Raw genomic sequence first — 22,517 nt, 5'->3', positions numbered from 1 at the left:
GTTAGTGTTATCAAATAAAACATGCTGAAAAGTGAATGGTTTCTGACTGGCTGTTGTTATGAGACCCCGATGGCACTCCACTATACCTCACATGATACACAATTTGAAAGAAAATGTAATAATACACAAGTCATCAAAAAGCTTTAATATTAAGTTTGGCCATATGTTTAGGTCACAGACCTGGTTCAGACCTTTCTCCTTTTTCTTACTTATAATGTGAAGCATCATCTTGGGGCATATGTGATATTGGCATATTTGATAAAGTAAAAGAGGATATGCTGGATGCCTGGAGGAATTAAGTTAGTCTTGCGCTTATGTCCGTAACCTAATATTCCTGCTCTGGTTTGCCAGTCTTGTCTTACTGCTGCCAATACAGACCACTGTCAGACAGGCTGTATGGCTATCTGGGGTCATGGTACCATGTGTTGAGCTGTTTACTGTTTAAAACTCAATAAAAAGTAATACAGACCACTGTGGAGGATTGAATTGGGTGATAGTGACCGATGAATAGGAGTTGTACACAGTAAACTATTGACCTGTCTCGATGCCTTTAAACACAAATGTGTCCATCCATGAGAAAGAGTATCCTCAAAAAGATCAGGGCATACTGGTCTTGGTGACATCAGTAAAGGTCTGCTAAAGCTTTCTTACAGCCAGTTGTCAGAGGGCCTGCAAGAGCTAACTACTAACTAACTATGAACTAACTAACCGTGATAACACTTGACACAGGGCTGTAGTGCTCTAATCCTTTCAAGGTCTTGAGTCCATCTTCTACCCAAGGCTTTAATGGACAAAATGAATAACTAGAGTAGTGTGTCACGTCTGTGTGTTACCTACAAATTTCAAGTTTTATACCCTGATGAAAATTTTATCCACATGAGAAATAATAAAATAAATGCCCCGTTATGATGAAGTGTAAAAGTCAGTAACAGTTCTTAAAACCTCTATAGGACCTTCTGAATCTTCCACTAGCTTCAAATAGTTTCACTGCATGTTGTTTCAGTTTTATCATTTTCATCACAAGCCAAGCAAACAGTCAATTACAAACAGGCAGGTTTTAAATGGGCACTGCACTTGTATAAATATAGCAAGATATGACAACGTGTACAATACAGTACATTTGTTTGCAAGTCCTGACACTCAAGTCAAGTTGAAACATATGCCTTAGGTGTCCACAACAGCAATTTGCCAGCTTTGATGTCAGGCACACAACTTTATAACCCTCCCATAAGAAAGGAGGAAATGCAAAGGAATGCATACATGTTGAGGAGATGGATGAGGGAACAAGAAGAGGGTGAGATGAAGAAAAAATCAATTGGAAGATTGAGAAAAGGAGTATGTAGTTCCTATAACATACACAGTACATTTTTGTTGTAATGAGAAAATCTTCAGGAATTGGATACTGGCACAATGTCTTGCTCTTGTATATCGTCATTTCCATATTACAGAGATGGAATAAAGATACTATATAAGATAAAGGAGAGGACAGAAGAACTCATACAATAAGCAGTCCTGATCTGACCTCCTTGTAACTCTGAACAAGGAAATACCTGTGTCAGATGATTATCATCCCACAGAAATAGAATTTTAATCTGAAATTTCTGCTGTTTTTCCTGTTTTGGCTTTTGTGTGTCACTGTAGGACTCTTAAGACCTCTAATGGATTTCAAGTGTTTTTGTTAGTGTGGATCCCAGGATGATCCCAACCTCTCTAAATGCTAATGTTGTGTGTAGGTGAGTGATAGAGTTTTCAGAGAGCCTTGCTTTAGACCAGCAGGAAAGCACAGGCATATAATTAAACTACAGCTGCTTGTGCTACCTCATTTCATGACAAAATGATCACTGGGACCCAGCATGGGTTAGAATTTTGGCCCCAGATTTAGAAGATACATGAGTAGACTTTTCACTGTGACTTATGTGTAAACCTTTTCGCTCAATATAGGCGCCCTCAGTTTGATTTGAAAAGTATGTTGACATAAATTGACTTATGATGTCATCCATCCTAATAGTGGACCGAATATACAGAAAAGACACTGGTCCCCACCTGTCCACTCTCCAGGACATGTACACCTCCTAAATCAGGAAATAGAGAAAATGTATGCTGTATGCCAAAACATTAAAAGACAAAAAACTTATTTTTTCATTCATTACTCTCATGAACACTTAATCAATGTAATTTTATTTGTATAGCCACATTCACATATCACAATTTGCCTCATCGGTGCGACATATCAGAGAGGAAAAAACGTCCAAAATATGGTTTTAAGCAGGGGAAAACATTTTAGTAGTGTATAGATGTCATCAACAAAATAACAATATTAACATTTATTAAATGGAGAGGTGTAACAATATTTAAAGTATACATACAAAAGAATCACAATTCATGATCAGCTGCTGTCAAGATTACAAAGCACATCACAAACCACGATCCAAAAGTAAATGTAATAAACCTATAATAAACAGGTACAGGTGTAAAACTGAAACAGCTTTATTACTTATGTGTGAATTAAATTTACCATGCAGGAGCCCTCAATTCAGTTAGCAGATGTGTTGAGCGATTGGACAATTTACTGGCAGTGTATTGTTAACTGTCCAGGAGTGTGTGTGTGTGTGTGTGAGTGTGTGTAAGTGCATGTGTGTCTTTTATCCTGCTGAGGTTGTCCTATTGTGGCTATCTTTCCATCTACCTTTTCCTGGACCTTTCACTGATGCGATAATAGCTCACTAGTCACATCCTGTTCTGCTTCTTCTCAGCAAGACCTCTGTGCCTTTTCAAAGCACAGGGTTCTTTTCTGCTCCACTGCTGCTGGGTCTTTTTGATGATGAGAACAGCAGAGACAAATATGAAAGCAGATAAAACTGGAGCCCCAATGCCCTCCACCCCAAACCTCTCAATGCCACATATAGTGAATTCAGGGAAGATAATGTTAGATTCCTTCTAACCACACCTATGCATGACAAGTTTTTAATGATTTCTACTATATGTCCTTGATTTGTTTAGCCCATATTCACAAATTGCCTCATAGGACTTGACAAGGTGTGACAACATCTGCCATTATCCCTCAATTAGAGTGAGGATAAACTACCCAAAAAAATCCTTTTGAACGAAAAAAAAATTTTACACCTCCACCAAGGAGGTAATGATTTAACCCCTGTCGATTTGTTTGTACGGTGAGTAGTATGTTTGTTTATTTGTAAGCAAACTTACACTTAATCAACTAAATGGATCCCCACAAAACATGGTGGAAGGATGCAGTATGGGTTAGGGAAGAATCCATTCAATTTAGTTTCTAACATGCGACAGAGTGAATGGAGCCACACACATAGAAGACACCAAAGACGATGTTAGATGTAGATTTTGTGGTGATAAGGGTGAACACTGGTGTCCATGTGATTTTAACTGAAACATGTGATCTCAGCAGCAGATATAAGACATTATGTCCTGCCTCTGCTTGCTGCAAACTAAGATCTTAAATTGCACTACCAATTTTCAGCAAAGTGAGCAATGCAGCTACTCATTCATTTCATTCTAGAGTTGAAATGTCCTTTTTTCTACAACTGCATGTCTTTTTTAACAACCAACTTTTAATTTAGCAGGATTAAGTAAAGGCAGGCTACATCAACAAATTTCTCAATAATCTACATGTTCTTGTTTAAAAGCAGAATAACATCAAAAATGTTTGGGGTTTACTCCAAATGTATTTATCCACAACAAGTTGTGCCTTTGCAGGTTTGGGCTCAAGAACTTGTGGCTCTGACCAAAGATCCAGATGTTTCAAAAATGAATCCGTACTCTTGTCAGATTGTTGACATGTCAATCTGGATCCAAATTTTCAATATAGATTTGTGCACAACAATAAACAAATCTGCACTGGGCCTGCACAATTATGTGGTTAAGGGGCTGAATTAGTAAATCTGAATTTTTAATGAAAATCAGAAAGTCTTTTATTGAAAATATTTGTAAACTGTGATGAAACAGTCTGATATGATGAAATAAAACCGAATCAAATTATCAAAATGATCTGGTGGCAATTTTTGATAGACAGACAATTGTTTGTTGAATCGGTACATTGATTCTAGACAAATCAAATCAAATCAAATCAAATTTTATTTGTATAGCCCAAATTCACAAAACACATTTTGCCTCAGAGGGCTTTACAATCTGTACAGGTAGTGACACCCTCTGTCCTTAGCCCCTCGGTTCGAGTGAGGAAAAACTTGCCCACACAAAAAAATCCCTTTTAACAGGGAAAAGAAGGTAGAAGAAACCTGAGGAAGAGCCACAGAGGAGGGATCCCTCTCCCAGGACGGACAGACGTGCAATGGATGTCACATGTACAGAACAAAGCAACAGAAACATAATGTACAATTACAATGAAAGACAATGATTACAGTAGCAATGGTTAGCAGTGGTGGTAATATGTAACAATGCTACAATAATAAACAAGTTAATATTTATGTCATGGAATCATGACTGTGGGTCGGCCCACTCCGGATACACACGTGAGGAGAGAATGGCGTTTTGGCAACAGTCTTTATTCTGGTCGCCTCGCCTGGCAACCACACACATATATATATACAAGGGTCTCTCAACCCACACACACATCCACACACGTCCGCCAGCTGCTCCGGTCTCAGGAACTCAGCCTACTGCAAGAGAACAGAACCAGGTTACCAGCGTGCTCTTATTGATTGCCTGATTACCTGATTCTGCACAGATGTCCGATCACTGGCTGAGCCACTCCTCCCTGTTGTCCAGCAGTTGGCACCCTAACCACATCCCGCCGCCACAATGACTAATAGTAATAACAAGAGTGGATGTTAGGCAGGGCCATGGCAGTAGTGGCAACCACAATCCATTACAGGGAGCAGCCATGATCCATGAGAACCTCCTGGACGAGAGAGCACAGAAACTCCAGGGAAGAAGTTTAGTTAGTAACATGCATTAATGAGACATGTATGTTTAGAGATGGGGATGATAATAGAGAGAGGGGGGGGTCAGCAGTCTAATCCTATAGCAGCATAACTAAGGGATTACCTGAGCCAGCCCTAACTATAAGCTCTATCAAAGAGGAAAGTCTAAAGTCTACTCTTAAAAGTGTTGACCATGTCTGCCTTCCGAACCCAAAATGGTAGTTTGTTCCACAGAAGAGGAGCTTGATAACTGAAAGCTCTGGCTCCCAATCTACTTTTGGAGACTATGGGAACCACAAGGAACCCAGCATTCTGAGAGCGTAGTGTTCTGGAGGGGTAGTAGGGTACTATGAGCTCTTTGAGATATGATGGTGCTTGCCCATGAAGAGCTTTGTATGTGAGGAGGATAATTTTAAATTCTATTCTGGATTTAACAGGTAGCTCTTGTGGAATACAAACCCTCTAAATCATACACATTAGCATTGCTTTCGTAAAACTAGAAATAAATGTCAAATATTATATTAAGTATTGTTTTCAACAGGACTGATCCAGATGGGAGGTCACTAGTCATCCTTGAAAAGCAAAGCTGAATCATTGGGTCTCTCAGGCACACCGACCTCTGTAAAAAAACATTTAATGTATATAATATATATTGAAAATAGATATTGCAAATCTATTTAATGTCCCTTTTATTATTGCACTTTTCCTTACAGTGTACACTCAATTGAACAAATATTTATAGTGGTACTGCCTGTGAATATGTAAAAAAAACAGGCAGTAAAATAGGCACTACTGGCAGAATTACGGTGGTAATCTCACAGTTTTCAGAATCATGACCACAGCATTTTTTCTGGCCGTCTGAAAGGTGTGTCCCTACAGTTCATAAGAACACCATGACACTCCAGCAGGAGGTGGGTCACCATGTCTGCAGCTGTCAGCTCCTGTGCTGCTCTACACTCATCTCTTCAAGTCTCTGAAAACATAAACAAAGGAGAAACTCTGATAAGGCTTTATTATTAGCTCTTCATTATGTTGGTTATATGATGATGTCAGTTATTAGGGGTTGTAGGCTGTAATGTTTTTATCCCACATATGCAAAAATAAAAATAAAACATTCCTGTAACATACAGTATTCATATAATAATTGTTCAGTAGTGTCTCTGAGGTTTTACAGTCAGTGACTGATGTGCACTGCACAGCTAATGTTACAGTAACATTACTCAGTAAGATGTGAACACAGAGCTGTGGTATAAAAACACTTTGTGTTGTGTTGTTCTTGTTGATATCAAGCAGACAATGTAGTAATATAATAAAAACACAAACCTGTATGTTCAATCTGCTCCCAGTGGTTCAGTCTCTCTTCCTCCTTACTGCTGCAGCTCCAGGATCTCCTCCTCTTCTCTTGCTCACCTCAGTACAGCTCTCAGCTGTTTCAGTGTGTAAACGGAGAAGAGTGCTGAGAGAAGTGCTGTCTCTCTGTTAACAGAATTGTGTGCTAATGTTAGCCTGCATTAGCATTCAACTACTTCAGCTACCTAACATCAGTAATAAAGCACTACCAAAGATTTTTTCTTTGCTGTTTTAGGAGGCAGCAATGTGAAAATGAGACTAAAGTTAGTTAAAAACTTCTTGTTGAACGTTATGGTATCTAATATTATATAGTATCTTTGTCTCTTTATAAACTTTTTCTTGTCACTGTTGTGACAAATTTTATTTACAATTGTATCTCTGATTTACTCGTATTCACCATGACATTATCATATGCTTACTTAAAGGGATAGTTCACCAAAAAATGAAAATTCACTCATTAGTCTACAATACACTGACAGTAAATTGGCCAATCCCTCAACACATCTGCCAACTCTGTCTGAATTGATGGGTTCTGCATGGTAAATTTAATTCACATGTAAGAAACAAAGCTGTTTCTCAGGTCATCTCAAACTCAGAGTTTTACACAGGTATCTCTTTATTAACGTAAAATATTTTGTCTCAACACAGAGCTGAAAGTGATAGTTCACTGAAAATGTTTAATTTACTCATTATGTACTCACCACTATGCCGATAGAGGGGTGGGTGAAGTGTTTGACACCGTTTCAAGTCGAATTTGAATGTCGGGTTTGCGGACACATGGATGACACCACACATGCAGTAAAGAGGCATGTTGGGTTTTTTCTGTTGTTGTATTACATCTGAAGGAGGAGTCACCAATTACTTAAATTGCATTGGATTTGGCTGCAACACTGTTTACCCTCGAGACTCATTTTTGGTGAACTATCCCTTTAATGCAGACATGAAGACATGAGGTTATCTCCTATGTCTGTTTCAATTTACTTTTTCCAGTTAAGAAAGCAGTAGTTGCTATGGTCAAGGGAAGTGATGGAACCTGTCCTTTTTTAGGGGAGACGGGTAGCATAACATACAACCAGTTGTATCTTGGCATAAACATGTGTCACCTTATTTGTATGAGATCTGCTCTTCACCTGAATAAAGTTTGTGTCTGCAACTCTTACTGTTACTTTAAATTAAACACACAAAGAGAAGTTTCACCAGTCTATATTATTTCACTTCTCACGAATTTCCACCACAGCCACTATACTTGAATTGTTACACAGCAGCTTGTGATCCATTCACCGGGTCCACTGGCAGTTTTCTTGGAGGATTTAAGCCTATTTTATGCTAGTTTACGCCGTAGCCTGACGCGCACCTCCAAAAAATCCTAACTATGCGTCGCGTTGACGCGGACCGCAAGTGCTGTGATTGGTCCGCTCATAACGTAAGTTCCGGCAGTTGCTTTTTCCGGTCTTTCTTCCTCGTCGTACAAGCCACCTCCGCAAACGTCTTCTCTGTCGCCTGCGCTTCAACAATTGCAATATAAGCATTTGTTCTCCAAATACAGCTGCTCCACCTCAGTCACCATTGTTTACTGTTGTTTACTTTACGGAAGAAAAAGCGAGGATTTGGCTATAACCACACAAACACACAGCCACACCCCCCTAGCGGCATGGCGGTGAATTGCAGAGCAACGTGCTCCCTTGACGCAGAACTTCGAATGCTCAAGGACTGCGTCACGTTGTACCTACACCGTCGACGTGACGCAGAAGCATAAACTAGGCTTTAGACATCCTCCTCTCAAACATTTCAGAAAATGACCCCCCACTTGTTCGTCTTGGTGACATCAACATCCAGACAGAGAAGACACCTGGCCTATTACTTTCACTCTGTTCTTTTGCTCTCTCATTGCCAACAGAGCCACCATGTGTGCTTCAGAAAGGAAATGGTGAAAATCTAAATACCCTGATGACCTGCTCACTTATCAATCTCTTCTGTTCTTCTTCTTTGCCTCTATTTCTGCAACTAAAGCATTTTTTACCAAATCAAAATTCATTCCTTATTGTCCAACCCCAAAATACTCTTCTCCATCTTTTCCAACCACCTTGACCCCCCAGTCCCCACCCTCCTTCCACCCTTCTACCAAGCCACTTTGTCGACTACTTCACAAAAGTAGACAGATGACATATACTCCTCATTTCCAAACTCACCTCCTGTAACTACATTTCCATCAACTTCATCTTCATCCCCTTCTCTTTCCTCTTTCACCCTCCTGTCTCCCAATCAGGTTCTTACCCTGGTAACCTCTGCCTGTCCAACCACCTGCCCCCTTGACCCCATCCCCTCTCACATTCTCCAAACTATTGGTCCTGACTTTCTTCCTTTTCACCCTTTCCTAAAGAAACTCACCTTCAACCCGTCTGAAGAAATCAACTACAGACCTGTCTCTCTTAATCTTTAATCAACTCTCTTCCTATCTTCACCATAACAACCTTCTTGATCCTCACCAGTCTGGCTTCAAGGCAGGCCACTCAACTAAGACTGCCCTCAATGCTGTCTCTGAACATCTTCACTGCTAGAGCAGCCTCTCTCTCCTCTGTCCTCATCCTTCTGGACCTTTCTGCAGCATTTGAAACAGTTAACCACCAGATCCTTATTTCTTCCCTTCAGGATTTGGGTGTCTCAGGCTCCACTCTCTCCCTGCCCTCATCCTACTTCAATGACTGCACTTACTGGTGAACTTGGAGAGGATCTGTATCAGAACCATGTCCTCTCACTACTGGGGTCCCTCAAGATTCTGTCCTGGGTCCTCTTCTGTCTGTACACCAACTCTCTCGGCTCGGTCATTCACTCACATGGTGTTTCTTAACACAGCTATGCAGATGTTACCCAAATAATCCTCTCTTTTCCCCAATCTTAAACACAGGTAGCAGCACAAATCTCTGCCTGTCTGACTGACATCTCTCAATGAATGTCCGCACACCACCTGAAAAATTACCTTGACAAGACTAGACTGCTTTTCATTCCAGGGAAAGTTGCTCCCACCCACAACCTGACTATTACCTTTGACAACTCCGTGGTAGCCCCCACCCAGATTGTTAGGAACCTGGGTGTGACACTCGACAGTCAACTCTCCCTTACTGCAGACATTCCTGAACAACCCGCTCATTAAGATACATGCTGCACAACATCAGGAAAACACTCGTATCTAGTACTAGTACTCTAGTATCCAAAGATCATAAACACCCAGTATTAACATCCTGGATGATCAGATCAAGAGTGGTCAGCTCCAGGTTTATCTGTTCTCACCTGGTATTATGATCACTTCTCTAAGGGGTCACAACAATTCAATTACATTTTCATTTATTTACTATATTAAACTAAAATATTCTGCTTGATTTGAAAAAAAGTCATGGTTATTCTGCAAGATTTTGTACCTACACATATAAGCATTTACCGGAACCAGTCAACATTTTTATTTGCTTTGTGCTGTCGTGCAGAACTTGGGAATTTCCATCTGCCCCTTCGTTTTTAGGGGGTCCTGAAGACACTACTATTTGAAGGTCTGTTTGAAGGGCTAGATGGCCACTACTCCTACATCACATAGAGAAATAGGACAACATTACCCCTTCATGACCATGTGCAAATGAAAGGGTAGGGCCAAGTGGCAGGGCTATGGGGTGAATTGGGAAATCTCACACCCTGACAGTGCACTCATACCCAGTTATAACACCAAAAATAAGAAAGGCAAAATAAGAAAGTGGCAAGACTCAAGACTGCCTGATGGCTAAATAATTAGGATGCTCTCAAACACCCAGCACCCGCTCAAAAGCATTTATACAAAGCAAGGACCACTACACTAAAACAACAGTCATTGGAGACAAATATACACAAATATTTACTTCACCTCACAGATGTTCTATTGCTGACAAGACTCGGAATGTTACGCCCCAAAATCGAGTGGCCCTTTGTGGCGTACAACACATAAAATCACTGACCACTGGCTGAAGCATAGCAAATCCCTCACATTGGAGGCCTCCCCTTCTGCTCATGGCATAGGAGCTTTTATAGGACCTTATTTCCATGGACAGGTGCACCTCACTGGTGCTTGAATTAGGGTAGAGCTACAGGATAGATGAGAAAACAAGGACAAAAAGTCCCTGGATGCATTCTTTTTGTTTAGTTGTTAAATCTCAGCATTACTATTAGTTACAGTGAGTTTAAAAAATGTTGGAGGGCAGGAAACACTCCAGAGTTTCAACAATGATGTCTCTTCATGTCAATGGTCATTGCAATCAAACAATATTACTAAACCTAAACTATTTTGACTAGTTTTGTATATTTGATCACAGATAAATGGCTGTCCTCACTGAACCCAACGAATGAGCACTACTCTGCCACCCCTTCTAATAATAGTATGTGCAAATTATACTTAATCACTTGTCATTTAGGTCATTCTCAAATGGAGCTTCACGACTGCCATTTAAACACATCACATTGTGACATGGCAATTATGTGTTATTTGAGAAGAGGATGTATAATGGCTTCCTCTTTGTGAGAACATCTTTGCTTCTTATGATCTTTACTGTCTACTATACTGTGTGTTCTTTCTTAAAACTGAAACATCTGTAATTTTCAAGACATTGGTTTGGGAGACAAATTGAGACTGGTTGAGGCTAGATTGTATATGGTGTCTATTCATGCTGCCAAAAAACAGACTCTAAATTATAATCTCATAACAGCAAAATTTAGGGAGAAACAAAAAGATTTTCATAGTTGTGGAAAAAGCAACTAGATGTAAGCACAATATATAACCCTGAATGTACTTTGTGTTTAGAGTGTTCCATCCATCCATCATGGTGTGCGACATTGGGTGAAAGGAGAGTTACACCCTGCACAAGTCACCAACTCATCCCAGAGTCAACATAGAGAGACCAACAAACATTCACATTCACACCTATAATGTCAATTTAAAGTCTCCACAACTAACCTAATACTCAGACTGCATGTCCCTGGGCTGGAGGAGGCAGGTGGAGTACGTGGAGAAAACCCACACAAACACAGGGAAATAATGCAAACTTTCAAAAGATGGTAAGGCCCAAGAACATCGTCAGTGGTAACCTTTGTACTACTGGGGCCCTCAATTATTTCGAGTGTTATGAATCCTTAAGTAGTACGTAGTATTTGACCCTTTGAACCTTCCTCCATTTTTCCCCTCCATTGCTGGCAATTATTTTCCTTCTGGACCTCTCATCATGCATCATGACCAGTAATTTAGACCTTTATAACAACCAATACTTCATGAGGTGACTCATATGCACGCACACACACACACACACACACACACACACACATTTCCCCCTGAAATGTTATGTTTACATATGCAGATGAGTTATTTTGGTGAATTTAGCAGAAATGGACGCATGTGTTGCCTAATGAAGGGTTTGAGGGTTGGCAAGTTGAAGCAGAACTATATACTAAATGTATCTAAATATAATTGTATAAGCTCTCATAGCTTTTTATTTTGCTACCAGTTAATCAGTTAAAATCATCTAACGATGTGCAACAAAGATTTATTGTAACAATAAAGACAATATACTGTTCAAACTGACCTGGCTGGTTATCCAATCAAATTGGCAGAGGGAAATCCAACTGGGCTGAGCTAACTGATGGCAATGGGGCTGGATGTGGCTGGAGATGAACAGAGAAGGTTGGTAAACCTGTAGCTCAGGTAAACTTAGGTATAACTTTGCAAATATACAAACAAACAGGCAAACTACGAACAATCAACCAATGGTAGGATTTGGCTCAGAATCAGAAAGGACAAACAACAAATGTGGTAGAGACATAAAAAATGGAAGAAGAGGAAACACCGCACACATCATAAAGAGGAATTTTCCACCAGCTCTAACAAAGTCATGTTCCAGTTTTTTCTATGTTCCATTGTGTGTACATAATTATGCCCATTCCCACTGTATCTGTCTGGTTGAAAGAGTGGTTGTAAAGAAGACTGCTGTGAGATGGATTACTAAGAAGATTCAAGGCTCAATTCATAATATCCATATCTTACGACATTTTATGTATTTACTGTGGGGTCCAAATATGTAATCAGTATATGGTGCAATATTTTACCCATTTTATGTGAATGAATTTTATGGGTGGTATAGTACCTCCAAAAATTCTTAAAATTACAAAGTAGTGTGGCATATCCTTTATATTTTTTAGATGCAGAATCAAATAATCAGTGGATTAATTATAAAAAAACTTATTTTCAGCACTGGTAACATGTGTGGAATGATATCTATAATAGCATATAAGTAATCTGTAGTGAGTGTGCTTGTTACTTATTCCACTGTCATGAGACTCCACCAAGGTCCAAGGCTCAGAGTTAATTCAACCAAACAGCATCCTCTGCTGGTTGGTTCTAAACTGTGTACCACACATTCAAGCTCAGTGATTCACTGTGACATCATCACTGTGGAGCAGTTGGTCGATTAATACAGTAGATTTGGTTATTGTAACTATTACCTCAGTATTTTTCAATGTAATTGTCAAACTATAGTAGTGGTTTTAAATAACTTTGTCCCATCATGCCTGATCACAAGACAAATAGCTTCTTTTAGATGCACTATTTCAGACATTGTCTTATGCCATTCAGCTCTCTCATTCACAGTGTTACAGGGCCATGACTGATGATCCAACAAGATAATTGCAAGTATAAATAGGTCTATCAATGTTTGAGCAAACAATCATCAAAGAACCAGTGTATATGTCACTTCTTGTAGTCAAGAGCCCCCTCTATTTTTCTGCTGACCTGGAAAGTTACTATTTTTCTCCCAGCAGCCATATTGTTGAATATCATAATTATTTTACAAACACGAACTGCATACTGCCACAGGCATGTGACACTTTTAAAAACTCAGTTGTATTTGACTTGTCTTTTAAATTAATTGACAACATTTGAGTGACTACAGGCAAAAAGCTTGCATTTCATTGTGTCTACAAAGCAGGTAAAACAATGAATTATTATTATATTGTTAAAGGTGGAAAATAATCTGTTTTATTTTGTGTTTTTCATTTTACTTAACGTTTTTGCTACATTTTACCATTTAATTGTATTTATTTAAAGTCTTACACTTGTTGATTGAATAAGGCTGAAAGCTTAAAGTTCAGCATGTTTGCAGTGTAATTTGAGTAATACATACCCAACCCCAGCTCCAATCCTGTAAATGGCAGTAATATGTTGTCACACTATAGTTTGTTGTCACCACAAAAGAGAAAAAGACCAGTGCAGTACTGACCCTTAGACCAAGCAAAGACAGAGTGTTATGTTTGGGCAGCAAGTAAAATAGCAAAAGAGATGAGGTTACAAGATAAAAGATATAGTGCAGAAGTCTTTTTTTTTCTCTGACATGGTTATTTTTCCCTGTATCCCTAGATTTTTATATTCAAGAGAAAATTGAAAGAGACATAGGAAAAGGAAATTGGCCAGACATATAGAGGGAAGGACAGCACATAATACACTGTCCACAATACGAACAGATAGATCAAAGGAGCCAAAGAATGGAAGGACTTGGTTTGCAGTTGTCTCAGAATTAAGTATGAAAGAAAAAACAACCTAACAGTATATACAATCAAAATGTTGACATCAGCAATGGCATTACAGTGGACAGAGAAAAATGAGATGAAAAAGGTTATGTATGTTCAGATTAAATTTCAGTATTATTAGCATTACAGTCCATGTCATCCCACAGCAGTCTAGATATATTGTATGAAATATATGAGACATTATTTAGAATACATCAGATACAAACAGAAATATAAGATTGAAATACAGTTGATGATAAATAAGAGTTTATTGCTGAAAAAGGAAACAACAAAGAGCAGGCAGTTGAGGCAGAGAGCAGGCCAGCTGTTGGAAACAAAAGGACAGCAGGAATGCTTAGCATTCACTGCACTGAAGACTCAATGTAGGCGAGCAGCAATGCACACAGGATATCTGGGTAAAAAAATGAAGAAGAAAAACACTGGTGTGGAACATCCGGGATTTAAGTTTTCTTTTTTGTTTTATTTAATGTATTAGTATTTCCACAGACCCAACACTCCATTGAACCAGCGGCTCACTGGCAGGGCAGGGAACGGAGAAGATCTGAAAAGTGGTGAGAGATGGCAGTCCACTGGTTAAATGTATGAACACAAAGCAGAGAAATTAGGTGCTTAAATTGCAAACAATATGCAAAAAAAAATCTAGAATAAAAAACAATAGAGGAGAGAAGTGGAGTTAGAGGGGTGATGTCAGGAATCCCTATTGGAGAAGATTTGGAGGCATTAAAGGAAATACTGACAGGAATTAGATGGTTGCAAGAACACAGAAATAGTGAAAGGCTGAACGGTCATTGCTCCTAGAGGTTTAAAGTGAAGTTCTTCTCTAAAAAGTCATGGTGGGATATTTGAGCTCTATAGTACATGCATATATCCCTCCACCTATGAGACGCTTTAAATGTCAGAGACACAGTCACATTTTGAGTGTGTGCAAGGGAAACAGAGGTGTGAAAGGTGTGGGGGAGAGCCTGCTTAAAAAGATGTGGATCGAAAAGTAAAATAAAATCCTGCAACTGGGGGAGCATAAAGCTACCTATGGAGGGTGCATAAGAATACATGCAGTGAAGGTCCAGCAAGTAAGAACTGAGCAGAGAATAACATATAACATAAGCAAAGGCAGTAAAGGTTGTGGACAGTGGGAAAAGAAATCAAAGAATGAGTCAGAATAAAGACAAAAATAATGGACAAAGAATACCACCAATCACCAGACAGGCTTAACAACAGATAAACTGGTTCTGTTTCTTGCATATGTCATCAATTAATCAGAACAAGCTAAGACACAAACTAATCTAGATAATTGTGAAATTCCTAGATATGAAAGAATGAATTCAGGCCATTTTAGAATATGTTCTTACAGGATACTCTAACATACGCAAGGATAGAGTTAATGGAAATAATGAATGATGGTGGGTGTGCAACATCTATAAGAAATGCAGGGGCAGCTGGCTAATAGACCATAGCCTACTGTAAAGAAAAAAAAAGATGATTGTGATACGTGAACATCCCCCCCCCCCCCCCCCCACGACCACCACCACCACCACCACCACTCACTCGCTCAGAGCGACACACACACGAAGAACAGTGGACACAGTGAAAACACAGAGTTCCTCTGGTCACATCTGCTCAGTGATCAGCTGCTTCATGATCAGAGCAGAAGCTGTAGTTGGTTTGTATCGAGCTGGAGATTCTGTTTCCTCCTCCACTCTGACCTGCTCTCACTATAACTAATAAACACTCATCACTAGTTATCAGGACCTGATCAGTACATGAAGTAACTCAGAGTTTGTTTGATTCGCTCCTGAGTTTGAGGCTGCATTTAAACATCATGGAAAATGACTACAAAAAATTATACTGTTCAGTACAATTCGAGATGCGAAGTGAACAACAGGACCAGAGCGACACGCAGACATGATCCGACACCCTCGATTAATACCTAAACACATGATCGTAAGTTTTTCACCTCAACCATCCCAATAAAAAATGGAATACATTAATGTGTGCTAGTTCATGTTTGGAACCGTGAGCTTAGTTCAAATTTTAAATAAATTAACTATGAACAATCCATGCCTCATGTTGCCATCTAGTGGATATTTTGTGATCTGCACTGTTAACTGTAGTAAGTAGGAGACTATGCCAACATGAATTTATTTGTTTAATAACAACACAGCTAGCTCCAAAATAAATGTTCTTGATTTTCTGCAAATTTAATAAAATGTTTAATCTGATTATTGTGAGACTCACTTAAATTGTTACTGGCAAAACAGGTCTCTCTTCATATTCAAAGGTCCTGATGAGCCGAAGTAATTTTATTGAAAACCTGTCTACAAAATGATTGTAAAGTATGTAGCCTAAGGAACAATCCTTGTCTTGTGTTTACTGGCGGTATTGCTATGAGGTGACCAGAAAAAAACAAATTTGATGGAAATATATGTAATGCAATGAGACAATGTCTAGCTGACTTGAGTTTATTTACCCATTAAACAGGTAACCTTAGTCATCATCACAACAATTGCCCCCCTGAGAAATTTGGCAGGAGCTTAAACTGAATAAATGGAATACAATACAGACAAGTAGGAGCAGTACAGGAGTTGGAGGCAGTAGTTGTTGTAGTATGGACCAAGAAATGAAGTATTACAATCAGGGCCAGCCCGAGGCATAAGCGATACAAGCGGCCGCTTGGGGCCTCCTGACCGCCAGGGGGCCCCCTATCTGAAAAAAATATATAATTAAAAATAATAATAATATTAAATAACTTAAACAAGTGACTTGATTGATTGAATGAAATAAAGAATACATCGATACAAGAAAATTCAGATTTTACAATCAATATAACTGCCAGCGTTCGAGTCATGCATATCAACTGCGTGCTCAATCTGCTGACAGATAATTCGCGGTCATAGACAGACACTGCATAATACTCAAGGTTAAGTTGGAAGGGACATAATAAAGCATGTCATCTAAAAGGACGTATCTCTCTGGTGCCCAAAAACGGAAAAAGAAAAGGACAGAAGATGAGAAAAAAGAGCAAGATAAAGGTATGTTTGCATGATTATTTAAAATATGTTTTGAACTCATTTGAGGGAGGAGCAGCTCAAGCTATCATAGGAGTTAGCTAGCTAGCTAGCGAGTTAATGTCATCTTATATTTGCCATCACATGAGCTATATACATCATCAACAGTGTATGTATCTCATTCATATACATTTATCTAGGTGTATATCAGATGTCAACGATATTGGCAGTGTTTAGGATGTTCAATCAAGCATGTACTGCTAGCTCTTACCAGGCTTAATCTAACGTTAGCTCGCTGACTGAGGTGAACATTAGCACTAGTAGCTAGCTACATGAAAATGAGACTGACGGCAAATTTACCACACTGTCTCTGATTTTGCACGTGAATTCGTTCATAGTTTAGTACTTTTTTATAAATGTGACATAGTGGTGAGTCTGACAGCGACTAAGTGCAGAGTCTTAGTCTGTGAGATATCGGTTTATATTGGAGGAAACAGCCAAAGGTGAACTTAACCTTGTAGGTGTAAGGGATGCAAGCTAGCATTGCTGTGCCTGTGCACGTTAGTAAAAGTGACATCTCAGCCAAAGATGGAGCACAATGTGCGCTCTGCTCTAAGATCTTTGTTGAGAGATGGCCTATTGCTCTTTATAAGAAAACACCATGTTGAGGTGAGGAGACGTCTGTGATGAAAATATACTTATATTGTATTAATATTATATTTAGGATGTTAAGTGTTCACCACACTGCAATTAGGCTGTGCCTCATTTTGCCAAACAAGAATAGGAATGGTTAGGTGTGGAATTGTTTGTTGATGAGTGTAAGTAATGATGGCAAAATAAACTCATTTTTCATAAACTCACTATCAACTATGCACTTTTGCAATGTTATTTTTTCAGGAACACTGTTGAAGTATTTTGGAGCACAGCCAACTGTACCTGCCCCCGATGTGTCATCAAGTGTCAGTGCCTCCACAGCTGATGATACAGCAGGTGAATTTTTTCTTGATGGCAAATGGCTACATAGTCTTTAATATGACATGACACATTTAAAAAAAAAAAAAAAACATTTTTTTTATTTGTTGATTTATTTATTTTATCTTTGCAGGTTCACCCCCAGCAGACTTACAGTCACCTGAAAGTGAGGAAGAACTCATACCCATTGAGGAACAGTTACCAGCATTGACAGTCACTGATACACCGACTTCAACCTCTGCCGGCATAACAGGTCAGTTAATCTAACAGTTTTTGTTTTGTGTTGCCTTACTTAACTGTGAAATATCTTGTGTTATGTTATGATTCTATTTTTGTATCTAATGTCCCTACAGGTCCTTCTACAGCATCCACTGCTATGGATGTCCCATCCACTCCCTCAACAAGCACCAGCTATCAAGGTGGATCAACAGCTCCTCCAATTGACCCAGCTGAATGGTCAGCCGGCATGACAGGTCAGTTAATCTAACAGTTTTTGTTTTATGTTGCCTTACTTAACTGTGAAATATCTTGTGTTATGTTATGATTCTATTTTTGTATCTAATGTCCCTACAGGTCCTTCTACAGCATCCACTGCTATGGATGTCCCATCCACTCCCTCAACAAGCACCAGCTATCAAGGTGGATCAACAGCTCCTCCAATTGACCCAGCTGAATGGTCAGCATTCCTGTCTGACTCAGAAAGGACTGATCTGGTAAGAAGAGGGCCAGTGCAAATTAGTGACACCTTCACCTTCCCCAAAAAATCTGATGGACGAAGCTTTCATTACCATTATACGTGTAGACAATTAGTTAATGGGGAAAAAATCCAGCGAAGCTGGCTAATTTATTCAAAGAAGAATGATGCGGTTTACTGCTTCTGTTGCAAATTATTCTCCAGAAAGTCCACAAAACTGTTAACAGAGGGACAGCGTGATTGGGTTAATGTAGGAGCTTTTCTGAAACAGCATGAGAATAGTGTAGATCACTGCAGCAATATGATGAAGTGGAAAGACTTTGCCCTCCGTCTTTCTAAGCAGAAGACTATTGATGCGACAGAAATGGCCCTTTTGGAGGCAGAAAGAAATTGTTGGAGAGATGTTCTCACAAGTTTGATTAGCATCATTCAGTCTTTGGCAGAGAGGAATCTGGCTTTCAGGGGTTCTGTCGATACTTTGCATCAGGCCAACAATGGGAACTTCCTGAAAGAGGTAGAACTGATGGCAAAATTTGACCCGGTGTTAAAAGACCACATCAGGAGAATTGATAGTGGAATGCAGCACAACACGTACCTGGGTAAGACTATCCAAAATGAGCTGATAGAGTGTATCAGTGACAAAATAATGGAGGCAATGGTGGCAGAAATCAAGGACTGCAAATATTATGCCATCATATTAGACTGTACACCTGATGTTAGTCACCAGGAACAAATGTCTGTTGTGGTGCGCACAGTCACTCTGGGCAAAACACCAGAAATAAAAGAGCACTTTTTGGGATTTATCATAGCTCCACAATCCACTGGCCTGGGTTTGTCCAATTTAATCCTTAACAGGCTTGAGGAATTGAACATCCCTTTTCAGGACTGTTGGGGGCAGTCTTACGACAATGGGGCCAATATGAAGGGGAAGAACAAAGGTGTGCAGGCTAGGCTCTTGGACAAAAATCCAAGAGCTTTTTATGTGCCTTGCAGTGCTCATACCTTGAATCTGACCGTCTCAGATGCAGCCAAAGCATCAACTGATGCTTCTCGTTTTTTTGGAAATGTGGAGAAGGTATACAATTTGTTCGCTGGGTCCACTCAAAGGTGGGCCATCTTACGGCAGTTTGTTGACCTCACCCTCAAGTCCTGGAGTGAGACGCGCTGGGAAAGCCGCATCAAAAGCATTGAAGCTTTGCGCTACCAGGCAGAGAAGGTGAGGGAAGCCCTGTTAGAAGTAAGGAATAAAGCCACTGACCCTGTAGTGGCTGTTGAAGCCAACTCCCTTGCTGAAGAAATAGGGTCATTTCGGTTTCAGATTTGTTGTGCTGTCTGGTTTGACATTTTGACGAAAATTAACATCACCAGCAAGCTCCTACAGTCAACCAACATGCAGCTTGATGTAGCTGTAAACCTTGTACACAAGAACAAAAGTGAACTGATCATTTACCGGCAAAAAGGCTTCTCTGATGCACAGACATCTGCAAAAGAGATTTGTGAGCGGATGAATACAGAAGCAGTTCTAAAAGAGAAGCGATTGCGCTCTACAAAAAGGCACTTTGCCTATGAGGCTGCAGATGAGCCGTTGGCAGATGCAATGAAGAGGCTAGAAGTGTCCTTTTTTAATGCTGTTGTCTACTGTAGCATTCAGTCATTGGAGGATAGATTTCATTCTCTAAGCGAGGTCAAAGAAAACTTTGGAGTGCTGCTCAATTTTAAGGAGCTCAATCAAAAGGTCCAGAGGGAACAATGTGAGCTTCTTGGGGAAAAACTCTCATGTGGAGAGGAGGCTGATGTTGATGGTAGCGCACTGGCTGTAGAGATCGAGAGTCTTCCTGATTTTCCCCAAACCATGACCGCCCTTGAGCTGCTCACATACCTCTCACAAAACGAGATGTGTGAGGTTTACCCAAATCTTTGGGTAGCTCTCAGGATAGCCTGCACTCTGCCTGTGACAGTTGCCTCAGCAGAGAGGAGCTTTTCCAAGCTAAAATTAATTAAAACATACCTGAGATCATCGATGGCTCAGGAAAGATTAAGTGGACTTGCTGTTATTAGTATTAATAGCAAAGTTGGCCAAGCAATATCATATAATGATGTCATCAATGACTTTGCCTCCCGAAAAGCTAGGAAGGAAAGATTTTGAGGACAGTTGCATTGTATTGAGACATTTGGGAATATTTTCACAATAATTGACTGTTGAACCCTTGCTGTCATGTTACTGACTTGTCAGTTTTGTTATTATCGTTTATTTGAATGTTTTGAAACAGTTTGATTTTTAGAAGTTCCAAATAGTTAGTTTAAAAGGTTAATTGAATACTGAGTCACTTTCATTATTTAATCTATGTATCTATGTAACGTTCTATTTTTTATTATATTCATGCTTGTCTATTTCGGTTTTATTTTGTAATTGGAAATTGCTAACTTAATGCGCATTTGCACAGTTGCAAATTATTTATTTAATATGTTTGTGATCGTTTGTTTGGAATACAGAGGCACTATCATTATTTATTTTTTATTTTTTAATGTTATTTTTGATAATATTAATGTGCGTGTATTTTGATTTCAGTTTAAGATTGCACATTTACAAATCTGTTGAAAGATCTGTTTATTAAACTGATACTTTAAAAAAAATTACAAAATGCTGTTGTATTTTATTATTTTACAATTTAACTTCAGTAAACCACACTTGATGCTTCACTTTGAATATGAAAGTTTAAAATAAATCTGTGATCTAAGTGCCCTCTAAGGTTAAAAGGTGACTGTTTTGGTGTAAATAACGACTATAATAATACAGGGGTCTATCAAGGGACAAAAGTCTAGAATATTTTTGGCATGAGAGCAACTGAATGAGCCTTCCAGGCCCAAGAGGTCAAGGGGCACTGAAGCCCAAGCCCAAGTCACCATCTCAATAAGTCAAAAAGCAAAATGCTATGAATATGCTTAAATTTAGGTATTTCCCTTCTACAGCTGGCCATATAAAAAATACAGGAAATCACATCTACGTAATTCAGTATTAATACAATTGATAATTTCAATTAATTCATTGTCAAATCATTGTAGTGTGACATTTTTGTCAATAATCGTCGAGCGCAAATGACTCCCAATATCAAATTCTGCTTAGGGCCCCCGAAAGGCTTGGGCCGGCCCTGATTACAATAATTAATTTCTATTATCCATGCAAACAATTAGAGAAAACAAAGTGAAGCACAAGTGGAACACTGGAAAGAGAATGTAATTATGGTGTGGAGACTTCAATAGACATAGTACACTGTGCGGCATTCAGGATGACTCAAATGGAGACATCATGGAGGAAATAATGGATGAGAAGGGGTTGTTGTGTTTAAATGATGGGTCAGGGACAAGGATGAATTTGGTAAAGGGTACAGAATCTGCATCAACCTCACACCGGTCTCACAAGCATAAGTAAATGGAAGATTTTCAAAGGAGGAACTATCGGGAACGACCACTACCCAATGCTCACCTAATATGATTGATTATAGTGAGAATTGTAATGAAGAAGATGAAAAGGGAGTATCAAAAATCATAAGCATTAATAAGAACAAAGCAGAATACAGTTCGGACATTTGTGAAAAAACATAGTACAGACACAAAGAAACTCTAGCAAATAATATTCAAGCACCACGGGATGAAAGAGAATATCAGAATACATTTATTATGATGTTCACAATGTCAGAAGTAAATAAAGTGCTGAGGAAAGCCAGAAAAACATCTCTGTGAAAAGATCAAGTAAACTACTGTATGTTAAATGACCTCAGCAAAGGAAGTGAAGAAGTATTATTTAAACTATATATTAAGGTGTGGGAAGAGGGATCCTTTCTGGTCCAGTGGAAAGAATCAATAATTGTTCCAGTGTGTAATGTGAAGTTAATGAACAGGCATGACTCAGGCAGATGTGACAATTGTAATCAGCGGGAATCAATGCAGCATATATTTTTAGTCTGTCCACAGACATCGACAGAGACAGACACTTAA

General features: G+C 39.2%; 1 protein-coding gene and 1 long non-coding RNA gene across 2 annotated transcripts; one reads left to right on the top strand and one right to left on the bottom strand.

The window, feature by feature from the left end:
* Positions 1–5,519: 5,519 nt before the first annotated feature.
* On the bottom strand, positions 5,520–12,018 carry LOC138411886 (uncharacterized). The gene is made up of 3 exons (XR_011244375.1): positions 11,855–12,018; positions 6,237–6,340; positions 5,520–5,886 (listed from the first exon to the last, which is right to left on the bottom strand). It is a non-coding gene; the product is annotated as an uncharacterized lncRNA (long non-coding RNA).
* A 5,433-nt stretch (positions 12,019–17,451) lies between these two features.
* LOC138411853 (zinc finger MYM-type protein 1-like) lies at positions 17,452–20,898 on the top strand. The gene is made up of 4 exons (XM_069533094.1): positions 17,452–17,845; positions 17,961–18,080; positions 18,181–18,300; positions 18,401–20,898. Exons 1-4 carry the CDS (start codon positions 17,668–17,670, stop codon positions 20,665–20,667), a joined length of 2,685 nt encoding a protein of 894 aa, XP_069389195.1. The 5' UTR covers positions 17,452–17,667; the 3' UTR covers positions 20,668–20,898.
* Positions 20,899–22,517: the final 1,619 nt, after the last annotated feature.

This window comes from Paralichthys olivaceus, chromosome 10 (assembly GCF_024713975.1).
Source record: "Paralichthys olivaceus isolate ysfri-2021 chromosome 10, ASM2471397v2, whole genome shotgun sequence".
In the NCBI taxonomy this organism is placed as follows: Eukaryota; Metazoa; Chordata; class Actinopteri; order Pleuronectiformes; family Paralichthyidae; genus Paralichthys; species Paralichthys olivaceus.
This window is presented reverse-complemented; position numbering and strand designations above follow the sequence as displayed.